Source organism: Penicillium arizonense (assembly GCF_001773325.1).
Source record: "Penicillium arizonense strain CBS 141311 chromosome Unknown PENARI_contig003, whole genome shotgun sequence".
NCBI lineage: Eukaryota > Fungi > Ascomycota > Eurotiomycetes > Eurotiales > Aspergillaceae > Penicillium > Penicillium arizonense.
The window spans coordinates 219,706-233,140 of record NW_019173280.1 but is presented as its reverse complement, the minus strand read 5'-3'; the positions used below and the strand labels follow the sequence as shown (position 1 = coordinate 233,140).

Genomic DNA, 13,435 nt, shown 5'->3' with positions numbered 1-13,435 from the left:
TGAGCGAATCGGTAACAGCGTAGGAGACCAGCCTGCTGTCAAGGTTCGCAAAGGCTGCCGCCTGTCAGGGTATAATGCGATCCGAGCCAAACTAGAAAGTGAGATAGTCTGACACAGTAAGCGTTTAGCCACGTCCTCAGCAGGAAATCAGTGTTCTTGAACTCTGCATCTTGGCCTGGCTTGGATGCAATGTGGAGAGCCCTGCCGGAGAGCACCGCACGGGAAGAAACCGAGACAAAGGAAGGCTTGAGGGATAAAAAAAGTCCCTGATAACAATTGCAAAGGGCACCGGCCCTGTGCAAAGGCCAATCTCCCACGAGGGATCTTCACGGACCGGTGCTAACCACTTGGGATAGACGTCACAAACGAAATCAACCGGGGGATGATCTCCAGCCTCAAGGATCCAGTCCGCAAGTTGTATTGCTTCTTTCGGAGCCCGGCTGATTCTCAGTTGTCTCCTTCCAATGATGCCAATGCAACCCCTCTTCTGCTTGTCGATCTGCCGGTGCGTGGGGAAAGCTGCTGTGCACTGGGGACCAGTTGTGATATGAACTAATTGATTGTGCAATCACCGAATGAGGGACGGGGGCGCGCGGGACCTGGTCGGAATGGGAAGGGCGTGCGTCGAAGAGCAAGTCAAAGGCCGAATGCAATGCGCATGCAGGTCTTCCAGAGTGAAAGAGCCCCAAGATGCGAGGTGCGGAAATAGGCAGCGGCAGGAAAAATAATAATCTCAGGAATTGTCTTAGGCTTGACGATTGCGTGCGATTGGGTGCGATTGGAGGCTAGCGATGCGGCAGGCGAAGGGAGTACCCGGACGGGCAGGGAGGTTTCTTTCCCCAGGCGCAACGAGAGGTAGGGAGATGCGATGCAAATCGCGAGTTGCGACAAGTTGCCAACGCAGTGCCTGCAGGAGGTCCAAAGAGGAAAGGCGAGCTATCGGCGACTGGACTGAGTCGCTGATGTTGGATTTGCTGTTTTAGTGCCGGAGGTCGTGAACTGATCGGGTCAGGGTTCGGCAGCAAATATGTGGAAGGGATAAGTCGTAAAAGTGGGAAAAAGCCGTTATCCTTATGAGTCAATAAAAAGGGAAAGATGAAGGGGGAAGGGGGAAGGGAAAAATAATTAAATCAATGCCATGAAGCTGCAGTGGAGACTTACGATAGACGTATTACCGTATGGTAAAGTATAACAATACGTGGTATTGTATCTATACACGTGGCTCGCTTTGCCCTACAGAGCATAGAGCAGGTAATTTCCTAGTTCTTAACACAGATAGACAAGGATTTATCGGGGGTAAACAAAGATCGGATGGGAAAAAGGGAGGACCTTATGATTAAATACTACTGCCTTCAAATATGTCGCTATGACAGCTAAGTACTACACCAAGTGCCTATCACAATGAGAGGCTGTGATAATGTGGAATGACTGCCAGCAGATGGCACCCGTCAGGTCTTATTGGGCCTCTAGGATCCCTGGGGAATGTTATCGGGGATGATCTGTGTTTCAGATGCGTTGGACAGGAGCCCTACGAATAATTCTAGTGGAGATCACAGTCTATTTCATTCAAACTTCCGTATTACAATGGAAATGCCCCGACAGAGCGGTCCCGGGGAAGATATGCGGAGTCTTGCGTTTTGATCTCTTTCTCCCTTTTTTACTTTCCCCCTTATCTGAGGTCTCTATATTCCAAGGTTGCGGTGTACCTATCTCCAGATGCCAGATGATGTTGTATACCCGATGTCTGTAGCCTGACCGTCATTCCACACTAGGGCTGAATCCCTGAACCGGTGTGGCTGTGAAACGGTGAAATGGTAGTGGACCCTATCGAGTTTGCGCGAACACCTGAAAAATGTCTCCCAACGTGATCATCTCTGCCCTAGGCCCGCTTTCGGGAACCTGTCTGTGTAGTTTCTCTAGTATAGCTACGAACGTTAGCATTGTACAGCTACATTGTACATCTACAGTAGGCAAGTCCCAGCCGCATCTGCAACATCTGCGGGGTGGCATGTCAACCCCGCAGCCGTTAATGAGTTGGCGATGCCGTGCTTCTCCCATTTCCTTGATTTCTGCCTTGTTCTCATCCGCTACAGCCGAAAGTGACCCCCCCTCAATACAATACACCTAATCCTGCACCTGCACGTCACCCGAGAAGGAATCATACGGAGATAGCTCATCCACAGCCGCACAAGGATCTTGTTCAGACCTCACACGTTGACCACGTATGTTGCTGTGGTTCCCTTGTATTCGAATGAGTGGACCATAGACTATCCCGAAACGGCAATAGATGTCACCTCTTTTTGGATTTCTTTTTTTTTGGGCCTCTTTTTTCTTGCCTCACTACTGCTGACTTGATCGGGTGTATCCGTGTTCTCTGATATGGCGGTTGTGGCGGGTTGGTTAGAGTCGGGATGTGAGATTCGAAAAAGATATGAATCCTGCAGAATCAACACATTATCACGTTATACGTTATCCTGGGCATCCATATCACGTCAGTCTTAAAGAGCGGTGGCTGAGGATCGGCCGAACAGCCACTCTTCATGGCAATACACCGCTACTGGCTCTAGTGATCTCCACTGGGATCCCACCTTGATGATCGCGGGATAAGAGGGGTGAACATCAAATCCCGTGCGCTTTCACGGATATCAGTTTCCTCTGTGATGCCTAGGTCCAAGTCTGTTGCCCCGTGACCGTTATCCAATCCTGTCTCAAATCCTAGCGGTGACTCTCCAGGGATGTTCGGAAGCCACGGCAGAGAACAGAGGATTCGAAGATTCTTAGGTTCTTCCATTGGCTTTGGTGGAGTTAACGTCGACCCACTTGACAGCATTGTAACGATACTGCCCCCTAAGTCCCTTTGTGGCTAAGCAGAAATAGAATAGGTAGAATAGGTAAAATAAAGAGAATCTTTGACTTTCTTTGTGAGATATTACAGGGTACCCCTGCACTCCATGCACATGTAATACCAGTCAATCTCGCAGCCGTTCCTTGCTACGATCCCTAGATGACGACTCCCCGCTTTTCCAGTAGTGTCAGTAGTGTATGGAGTATGGGACGGGATCTTCTTGATTGAATTCTCCGGGTTAGATTTCAGGAATGTAAAGTAAAATAACGTCTAATATGTGATATCTCATCCTACTGGCTGGGATCTTCGGAACTGGTGACATCATGACGACGAAGTCTGTATTACCAATACGGTATGGCCCTATACATAAAATCCGACCACATTTCAGGGGTGAGTATGGAGTATGGAGTATGGAGTGTATGCTCATTCTTAAGGGATCTTCAGGAGGGTAAGGCTTCTCCATTCCACTGTAATCTTATCCCTTTCTCCGATTTCCAGCGCTTTGGGTCAATTTTCGAAACTTCACTTTCGTTACCCAGGGGGATGGAACCGTTGCGCCTCAAGGTATATTGAGCTACTCTTTACTGTCTTGAAAAAGAGATATCCCCTTTGATACACGTCCCACAGTCACAGCGCATAATGGAAACTATCGAATGCCACCCCAAAGGCCTGACATGTCTCAGATAGCTCCTTCCAATCCTTCGACGCGTCTTCCATGCGAATTATGCAAGGCTCAGCCCGTCTAAAATACCCTCTCCACCGCCATAGAAGCCTGTCTCAAAAGACATGCGCTAGGGTCATCCCGCCATCCTCGGGCCTCTCTGATGCGGCCTCCCGGCTCTGCTGGCGCCAGGCGATGGGGTTGGCTCTCGTTTACACTCTCACCGTCACCGTCACCGTCACTCAATCACCTCATCCCCACCAATAACGGCGTGTGGCGGGATGGTGATCCCCTTAGCCGTCGCATTTCAATTCCGCCTGCAGCATGAAAGAAAGCTGCCTCTTTCAAGGTTAGCTTGTTACCTTACCGTGTGACTCGTTTTGATCTTTCTTCCCCCCATCTCCGAGGCGTTTAGTGTGACCTTTCTACCCCTCATAGGGCAGCGTTGACTCGCACGTTACTGTGTAACTGCAGTCATTGCAATTTGTCCTGGCCCCTTTTAGAATGACGTTTCTGTTTCAGACGTATCCCGGTGTCGGTATGATGCCATTTTTGTCTTACTGTCCCGTGTACCATAGTGGTTACATGTACGGCGGTGATGCCTGGTTTTGATGCCAGTTCGGGATTGTCGATGTTATCCGTAGCCTATGTTGTCATATGATCACAGCTGAGACTCGGGATAGTATCTGATGTACATGTACATGCACATGTTCAAAGATGTCGAATCTGGAATCTTGAATACGGGACTGTATATTGACGGCAAAGCGGGTGTTTGAGAGCTTTACCGGTTTCCGCTTGGAGTTTGCCTCATGACCCGTCGGATCTTGCCCTAATTTTGTGGCTGCGCTAGTTAACTAGGTCTGATATGAGAGACATCCTTAGGCCACCATTCCCACTTTTCATCCGCAGCACTAATGTATGAAGCTGCGATTGGTTGTAAGCAACCAGTGTGCATTCTCAGCCTGCCACTATTTCCACTCTCAGCCTCAGTGGGGCAAGAAGGGCAGACAGTTAGAGATATGGGGAATTAACAGGAATTAATCCCCGGCGTTGCAGCCAAAGTGCACGCAATTCCCGTGCCGGCTATACTATACTATAGTGTCCACGCGTTTCGTCCGCGTACCCAATTTACTTTGCCGTGATTTATCTGAAGCTTTAAGCAACTTCAAGGAATCACATTTATCGATTGCCGGGGCCAAAACATGCCCGTCGACTCCACGTCTTGTCGCAGATCGGGGTCTAAAAATATCGTGGCTTAACCCCACTGGACAACTTGGCTTCCAGAATTTTCCAGTACGCCCACTTCGGCATTTCACGATGATTCAGATTGAGACTCAGTTCGGGTTCAGGGCTCAGTCCCCATTCTCCATTCTCCAGTCTCCAGTCTCCATTTCTCAGGGCTCAGTGGCAAATAATGTTAATCCTAACTTCAAACAAAGAAACCCCTTTCATCTTTTAGCCCGATACATGGCCAACAAAGCTGGCTTGGCGGGGTTTCGCCCGTCGAGCCCGTGTAGGCGTATCAGAGAGCTGTGTGGATCTTGGAATACGTGTATGGTATTGTCTGAGATTTCTTGTGTTCTGGGATTTCACTTCTGGTGGGTTATGTATGCATTGCATGCATTCAGCCTCTTACCCACAGGTTCGCCGATCGCTACAGTACTTATACCATGCAAATTGATAAGTGTTATATTGAATCAAAGTATTCATCTTTAAAGTATTTGGTAGTTCAATATTGAATACGAAATAAATACATGGAAGTGTACTCATAAAAGAGGAGATACTCTGTACTCTGTAATCAAAGAGATTAGTCCACGTAAAATCTGTTCGGTCCACTTTTCATCCATGCGCCCTAATCCCGTATATGCAATTTATGCGAAACGTACGCGAATGTGTTTGAGTGGTTCGGATCCCACCGGTTGGCTCGTAATTGTAACGTGTTGAGCTTATTGGAGGCGGATAACAAGTACCAAGGATACCTGTTAAGTTACTGTCAACTTACATGTTATAGCTTTTTGATATAGGCGTTCGGTGTGGAGGTATAGATGATAGGGAAATCAGGAGAAATAGAAGATGAGATGAGATGTGAAGAAATGTAGTCCTGGAGATGTCGGGTTGTTGGGGTGACTCACGCGGCCTTCGCCCGCCCCCATCTTTGGAAGGTGAGACGTCGCTTGACTACCGAGATATCTACTTAACCTCGCAGACATGGACATCTCAAAGCCAGTTGACGAGAGTTTCGTTAAAGCACTGCCAAAGATCGAGGTATGATTCATTCTTCTATAACTAGTGTCTCTACTAACAGAGTCCAGCTCCACGCTCATCTCAGCGGCAGCATCAGTCGTCAATGTCTGCACGAGTTATGGAAGCAGAAGAAGGCCTCTGACCCTGACTTCGATGTGGAAGACCCCTTAGTTCTCATGCCTCTGGGAAAGGTGGATTATGACCTGAAGACGTGAGTTAACAACTCCGGACAATGAGGCCATCAGCAACGCTAACAACTGCCAGCTTCTTCTCAACCTTCTCCAAGTTGACCTACCAGATCTGCAATGACCTGAAGAGCCTAGTATACGCCACCAACTCAGTGCTCCAAGACTTCCTAGACGATGGAGTCGTGTATCTCGAGCTGCGGACCATCCCACGGGCGTCCCCTGGTATAACCCGAGATGAATACCTCAACACAGTCCTAACAACAATCGAAAATTTCAGAACCAAAACCACGCAAATGTCCGTGTCTCTAATCCTAGCCATAGACCGTGGCAGCATGAATGCAGCCGAAGCAGACAAGATCGTCGATCTCGCAATCGCAAACAAGCCGCGCGGGGTCGTCGGCGTGGACATATGCGGCAACCCAACAAAAGGCGACGTCAGCATCTACAGGGATGCTTTCTCGCGAGCGAAATCCAACGGGTTGGGCATCACATTGCACTTTGCCGAGACAGTCGCCTCGGCCTCCCATGTTGAGCTGGCGACGATGCTTTCGTTCATGCCTGATCGGCTCGGGCATGTTATCCATGTGCCTGATGAGTTCAAGCAGGAGATTTCTCGGCGGAAGCTCGGTCTTGAACTGTGCATTTCATGCAATGTTCATGCGAAGATGATTAGTGGTGGTTATTTGGATCATCATTTTGGGTACTGGCGGCATGAGGACTGCCCGATCGCGTTGTGTGTAAGTTGTTCCTTTCACGGGGGAGGTGTTAAAGTTGACTTTTCCTCTGACTTGTTTCTTGCAGACCGATGATGTGGGCTTTTTCTGTAGCCCTGTCTCGAATGAGTACCTTCTAGCCGCGCAGCATTTTGGCTTGAACCGTGAGGCCCTCCTGCAGATCTGTTACAAGGCTACAGAGGCCATTTTTGGCAGTGAAGCTGAGAAAGAAAGAATTGCTCGGATGCTGGATTTGTTTAAGGTGGATATGAGTAGGTCGTGACATACAGAAGTCTGCTCGAGTGTTACATATCTCTACCTGTGAGTGTGGCCTGAAGGCGTATTATTAGTTGGCTACTGTTTTCCATCAACATATCTCATATCGCATTGCATGTCTATACCACACCGGAATGAATTAAATGTTGTCACAGAGTCATGAATGCCTAAGATACAATAGGGGTCATAATTGTGTATATAGTGCCATGAAGTATTGGACAGTCTCTAACGAAAGCCTCGAAGCGAGTATACCGTCTCATGTATTGTTTTCGCCCTACTTTAGCCTCTCTTTTTGCCTCTACTTTGCCAATTTTCGAGTGCCTCAAGTTAACCCCTGTTGTGTTCTGAACCAGGATCAAGCAAATTTGATTTCATTCATTGTGTTTCGAGTTAAGAATTATTTTGAAATACATAAGCCACCCCCTATCATAAAGGTATCAACCAAGTCTAACGAACAGAAACAAACCTCACCCTCAACCCTGCCATCTGAACCGACCCTCGCGCAGGGTCTTCACAACACCGAGTGGCATAAACTCCCGCTTTGCCGCAGCAAGACTACCATAAGTGCGAATCATCTCATCGTGATACAGCTGCGCAACCCACCGCCAGTAGGGGGTCATGGCATACCAATCGCTAGAAATCGGCGAGTCCATTTCCAGGATTTCCTGATCCGCTGCAAAGCCAGGAGTCAGAGCCACACCGTCCTCCTCCGGGACTCGACACAGAGCCTTGTACGCGTGCCAAAGGCCAGAGCTGTAGGTTTCCGGGTAATTGTTGAATTCTTCGAGGGACATGAACGGCAAGGGCTTCCCGTCTGTATCAATCAGCGATGGGGCCTTGTTGTCCGGTCCGTCTTCCTCAAACTTGGTCTTGAAGGATTGGTAGGCTTTCTCATCCAGGAGAGCTGCCTTGTGCAGGATCTTGCGCGGAGTCTCTTTGATATTCTCGCGCATGGCAAGTAGTTTGATGAACGGGTTGAGAAGACCCAGACCGCCAATCTCGGGGGGATAATAAAAGAACCCGTCAGGGAGATCTTTGACACTGAACCTGTCGCCGATCATCTTGCGGAGGTATTCGGTGACACCACTGGTCTGGTCCGAGGTGCCGGTACCACTTACGCCCTTGTTGAACAGTGTGCGCTCAATGCGACTGAGAGTGGAAATGGCCATGTCGATGTGGTCACGGCCGAAGCAAACAGCTGGCTTTGCAAAGTTGTTTGCGAAAAAGCGACCGAAGTAGGCGTTCCAAGCTTGAACCCAAGCAAAGACGCTCTTACAGGACGTCAGCTGGCGCGAGAGCTCTTCGATGTGCTTGTCAACTTGAGTCTGGTCAATGGTGAATTTACCTTTCTCTGCATCGAGAACCAGGAAACCCCAGCGAATCTCACCGGCGGGGAGAACTGTGTTTTTGCGGTTGCGAGACTTGCCCATCATCACTGTTCCGGTCTTCTCCTTGTTGAACTTGAGACCCATCACTCCACAAAACTGAGACATCGCTTCCCATGCCTTGATGCAGGTCTCTTCCGCTCCCCAGAACCAGAAATCATCATGGAGTCTGTAGAGGTAAGCTCCGTCTGTGCTTTGATTGACTGCGTAGTCCATGCAGAAGAGAACAGCCTCTCCAAAGCAATCAGCAAGCGTGTGGCTCATTGGCAGTCCACGCTGGCGAATTTGGATAGCAGCAGCTGATCCATCCTGAGAAAATTTAAGCGGAGCCTGTAGGAATACCCTGAAGAAGTTGAGCCACATCTCTGGAACTCCGAAGTACTCGAGCACTGTGAGCAAAGTGGTGTGAGGCATTGAAGGACCGAACCATTCAAAGTCGGACCGCACTGCTGTGAATTCTCCACGCTGATGTTTGTGGAGGATAGACTCTGTGATCAAGAGGTGAAGAAGAGAGTGTTTTGTGTCCAAAGCATTCTTTGCCTTCTTTTCCTCCTTTGCGATCCAGTCCCGTTGGCCTTCATTGTCATCATCATAGTCGCGTGCACCTTCGTTAACCGAAGTAGGCAGTTGGCTCATAAAGTACTCATCCTCGTAAGTCTTCTTCCGAGTCTCATTGACTTTTTTCGGAATCTTGTTAGCGTGGGTAATCTCTAAGCTTCCATTTTGACCCAAGAAGTATCTGCGTCGCTCTTTATGCTCTTCGGGTATGTTCTCGCGTAGAGGCTTCCAGGCGTGAGAGTGTAGGAATGTTTCAAATACCCGTCGAAACTCCACAGACCAAGTGGTTCCCAAGTACTGCAGAAGAAGGGCATCAAGGAGGTCTTCGTCCATGAATACTCGATACTTCCCGTTCAGCTGCCGACGCATGTCGATGGAAATCCCGTTCCCATCCCAGGCCCAGCTGTCAAGCGAAGCAATTCGCATGTTCAACACATCTGCAACTTCCTGAGCAACTTCCTGGTTCCGCATAAACTCCTTCAGAACTGATGATTTCTCATTGCTGAGGAGATCAGTCTTTAGTAGTGCCTTGGATATCCATTTGAGGTTGTGCGTATCGATCCATTTTCCTTTCGATGCCAGATTATTCGCAAAAGAGTTAATGCTTGCTTTGAGGTTCTTGATCGCCTCACGAGAAAGCTCCGTCTGCTTGAAAAGATGATCGAGATAATCCTTGATTGCTTTATCGTTGACGTGGGTAGCAGGAGTGAATACCAGGGCTTCCCAAGTGGCGCGTTGCTCGTGCATCTCAGCTCGTCCAACCTGCTGGAAGTGGGTATCCGATTGGGCGGCATTGGTTTCGTCGGTAGTGTCCAGCTCCGATAGCCACTCGGTGACTAGCTTGCTAAAGAATGCGCCATGTTCATGCTTGGTCTCCAGGAAGGTCAGCTCCTTTTCAAGCTGGTCAATCCAGTTCTGCAGAGATGACTGAGAGATCGAACTGTCGTAAGGACCCTGAAGAAGGAAGCGGCGAATATTGGAGTGGTCAGATGAGCTAGTACTAGACTTGCGGCGTAGCATGTGAAGCGGGGATGTGTAATCTTCTTCCGAGGCCGAATCCGAAGAATCGGCGTCCAGGTCGCTGTCATTCTTATCGAGTGAGTCCTTAGGAAGGCCTTTCAGACGTGAGATTCCATCCAGTAGAGCGTGAGCGCGAGAGCGCAGGTTAGTTGCAGCATTGGCAGCCGCGAGAATTTTCTCCTTGTGCTGGTCAAAGAGTGCGCGCTGCTTGGAGAGTTCGTTGATCTTTGTGGCAGTGATGGCCTTGAGGGTTTGAGGGAGGGCCCCAGCCATTGTGATGGAGTTGAGACTTTGAAGTAGTGAGCGGGCGAAGGAATTGTGTTGAGGTCGAGAAGTTTGAAGATATGGAGTGAAGAAGTGAGTTGGAGTTGGACTTGGAGTGATGGGAGATGGGAGGTTAAAAAGCTGAAAAGGTGAGAGGGAGGGGGGAGTTCTTTAAGTACAGCAACTGAGAGGCAGCAAAGACGAGGCAATTGTGACTCAAAGAAGGACTTTGGATGACTTCCAACGTTGAAGAAAGATGTTTGTTGTCGGGCAACTGATTGAGGTGATGAACCAGTTTCTGCTCCACCTCGGGATCCAAATCGGGTATAACGTCAACAACGGGCACTTGATCGAGCTATAAGTCTAACTATATCAGCGTCATGAACATGCAAGTCTTTGAACGGTCGGCTTTTGTTGAGGTAGCTTGTCCCGTCTACCCTAGTACTTGTTCCTGCATATTTGTGCTTTCACGCGTTGAAACTCAATATCTAGAACCCGATATGTTAAGCATTTATGAGTCTATGATATGACATTTAGTTTATTCCGGTGTGATATAGACATGCGATGAGATGTATCTTTTTAGAAACAGTAGTCAACTAATAATACACCTTCAGGTCACACTTATAGGTGGATATGATAGAGGTCACAAGTCCTTTAACACATATACCTTTATATAATCTATACGATAAACCCGAGGCACTCGAAATAACATAAAAAGGAGATGAAAAAAAAGAGGCTAAAGTAGGGCGAAACAATGTATAAGACGACATACTTGCTTCGCGGCTTCCGTGTAGAGACTGTCCAATACATCGTAGCACTATATACACATGTATAACCCCTGTTATACACAGCTTGTAGCATATATTGCCACCAACTTTTCTGTCTCTTGAAGTCATGTAACGCCCTTGACTTACCTTTCAAGCCTGGTAAAAACAAGGGCCCACTTGAGTGATAATCTATCAAGTAGATGGATATGCATACACCTCCAAAAGATATGACGCATTTGGACGCCCTCGTAGCTGGAAGACGAGGATTATGAAAGGCCCTACAAAAAAGCAAACTTGTAGAATAGTTCTGCAATACTATCTGAGATCTTTCGTAGAATCTAGAAACCGAAACCTAATCCTGTTAGATTCAGGATGAATGTTTGGTAGAGTCATTTTGGCAGCATGGATAACTCCAGAGACCAATAACAGCATATGGCGTAGTAGCACCGAGTAACATTCTCGGTAACTGGTATTATGTGTTATGAAGTATATATGTAATGTTCATCTACGGCTAGGTGTGGGACTTCATGCACGGCGGTCCCCCAGTGTTTATCTAGAGAAGACTCTGTCTGTATAGCCTGCTTGGCCGATGTATAATCTACTGCTTCATTTACTGTTATGAAACAATTGTAGTAATCTTTTGTGCCCGAGTGGTTGGCTGGCACTAGCTATTGACTCAGGCCAGCCGAAGAATGATCCCAGGAGGCCATCTCAACGGCACACATAAACAGAACTCAGGCATAAGCTATATGCGATTTCGTATTGATCAAATCATAAAATGGTATATATTGCTGTTTCTAAGCTCTAACGGGCGATATCAGCATGTAAGACTCATCCCAGTTCACATAAAATGAGGCCAAAACGCATAATCTGAAAAGTGAGCTTCCAATAGTAAAAAGTAGATTGACACTATCAGCGTTGCTCAGACATAAATTTTAGACTACTTTTAAGCTCATTTACAGCTTATTTCCCCGCGTATTTCCCCTCATTCTGCCACTGCTATTCTCAATCTCCTCGCTCTCGCCCTTCGCTGTCACTATGATGTATACTTCGGCCGATGAATCGGAAGACCACCGTGGTTCATCATGCCGTTATCTTGGCTCTCTCAAATTTTAGCGAAGTTGGCCCCGATTTCCCCTAGATTGGTCTAACCTAATTGGGAACTATATATGACTGACTTGTGGTATTCCTTCCTTATGTCCGTCTTTTCAACCATGAATTTCTCTTGAACTCACCTATATCCAGGAAACTGCTACCTCGAATCTATGGATTTCAAACGGTCTCTCTGTACAAGGCTTAGTTCGTTGAGTCACTTGTTCTATGTAAGCCCAATCTCGCTCACTTTTCTCCTCTTCTTTTCTTTCTTCTTCAAATATCTCTCACTTAAGGCTCGGTCTTCTGTCACTCTTACATCATTACATCATTGGTCATCGACCCTTAAGTATACTTTGAATATACTTTGACTCATCCCATACAAGAATATACCATATACTCATACAAAATCAAGGGCATACAACATCAACATCCGTTACCTCTTAGGCCTTACAATATACAACACCAAAGGCTATATACAACAACAAGGATGAAGTCCACTGAGTCTCAGACCCGACGGGACCAGGAACCCACCCGGTTCTCTGCCACTTCCGGCATGGCGAACATCGACCCATGGTAAGTCCTCTCCATTCTGTTAACTTCATCACATACTAACATCGTCTCCAGGACAGTACAAGTCCACGAAGTCGCCAGCATCAACAGTCTCGCTCGCTCTCGCTCTCTCCCGACATCTATACCGAGAACCACGTCGTCATCACCGACCCTGGTCTATGACCGTCTCTTCAGCAAACATCGGGCAAACATCGCCAACTGGATTGCTACAACCCCCAGATATGAGACCATAGAAGGCGACGACATGGAGAATAGCAGCTACAACAGCAGCAACGAAACCCTGGTCAACGAAGACCTTGGTCCATATCACCTGGAGGCCATTCCTCCTTTCCCTCGACCCAACCTCACCGGGTCATCACTTTATGGGCTGCAAAACCAGTTGCTGCACCCCCGAATGAGTAGTTTCACCGAGTTGATTGAGGAGGATTTGATCGACCCGCGGCTAGTCCCACTGGTGGCAGATTCCGACTCGGACGTCAACAACAGTTTACGCCCATTCTGTCACAATCCTACTCTGACTGCTTCTTCGGCTAGTAGCCCCGAACCAGAATATCCAATTGTACTCATTGTGCAATTGGTGTCTAAGAAGGCTCGCAGCGTTGCGACCCATGGTGCGCATGTTTGCCGTGTGCTGCGGAAAAAGTTGTCTCGCGACAAGGAGTTGGATACATAGGGATGAGCTAATTCTCATTCTTTCTTTTCTTTGGTTCCTGTTTTGTGGTGATGTCGTTCATCTGTTCAGGCGACATTGCCGAGGCACTCTTTCCATCCAGATGGTTTCCCACCGGGTTTTTCTGGATGTTTTAACGAGACCTCCATGTAATTATATTTTGTTCTTTTTTTTTTTTT

General features: G+C 47.9%; 3 protein-coding genes across 3 annotated transcripts; 2 read left to right on the top strand and 1 right to left on the bottom strand.

Annotated features, from left to right (window-relative positions):
- Nucleotides 1-5,714: 5,714 nt before the first annotated feature.
- On the top strand, nucleotides 5,715-7,137 carry PENARI_c003G09858 (putative adenosine deaminase; the record flags this gene model as incomplete). The annotated part of the gene is made up of 5 exons (XM_022628689.1): nucleotides 5,715-5,771; nucleotides 5,819-5,961; nucleotides 6,015-6,675; nucleotides 6,740-6,923; nucleotides 7,130-7,137. The coding sequence occupies 5 exons, from the start codon at nucleotides 5,715-5,717 to the stop codon at nucleotides 7,135-7,137; spliced, it is 1,053 nt and encodes a 350-aa protein (XP_022491419.1).
- A 263-nt stretch (nucleotides 7,138-7,400) lies between these two features.
- Nucleotides 7,401-10,163, bottom strand: PENARI_c003G01767 (uncharacterized protein; the record flags this gene model as incomplete). Its single annotated transcript, XM_022628124.1, has 1 exon — nucleotides 7,401-10,163. The coding sequence occupies one exon, from the start codon at nucleotides 10,161-10,163 to the stop codon at nucleotides 7,401-7,403; it is 2,763 nt and encodes a 920-aa protein (XP_022491325.1).
- Nucleotides 10,164-12,503: 2,340 nt separating this feature from the next.
- On the top strand, nucleotides 12,504-13,259 carry PENARI_c003G04251 (uncharacterized protein; the record flags this gene model as incomplete). The annotated part of the gene is made up of 2 exons (XM_022628290.1): nucleotides 12,504-12,589; nucleotides 12,641-13,259. The coding sequence occupies 2 exons, from the start codon at nucleotides 12,504-12,506 to the stop codon at nucleotides 13,257-13,259; spliced, it is 705 nt and encodes a 234-aa protein (XP_022491372.1).
- Nucleotides 13,260-13,435: the final 176 nt, after the last annotated feature.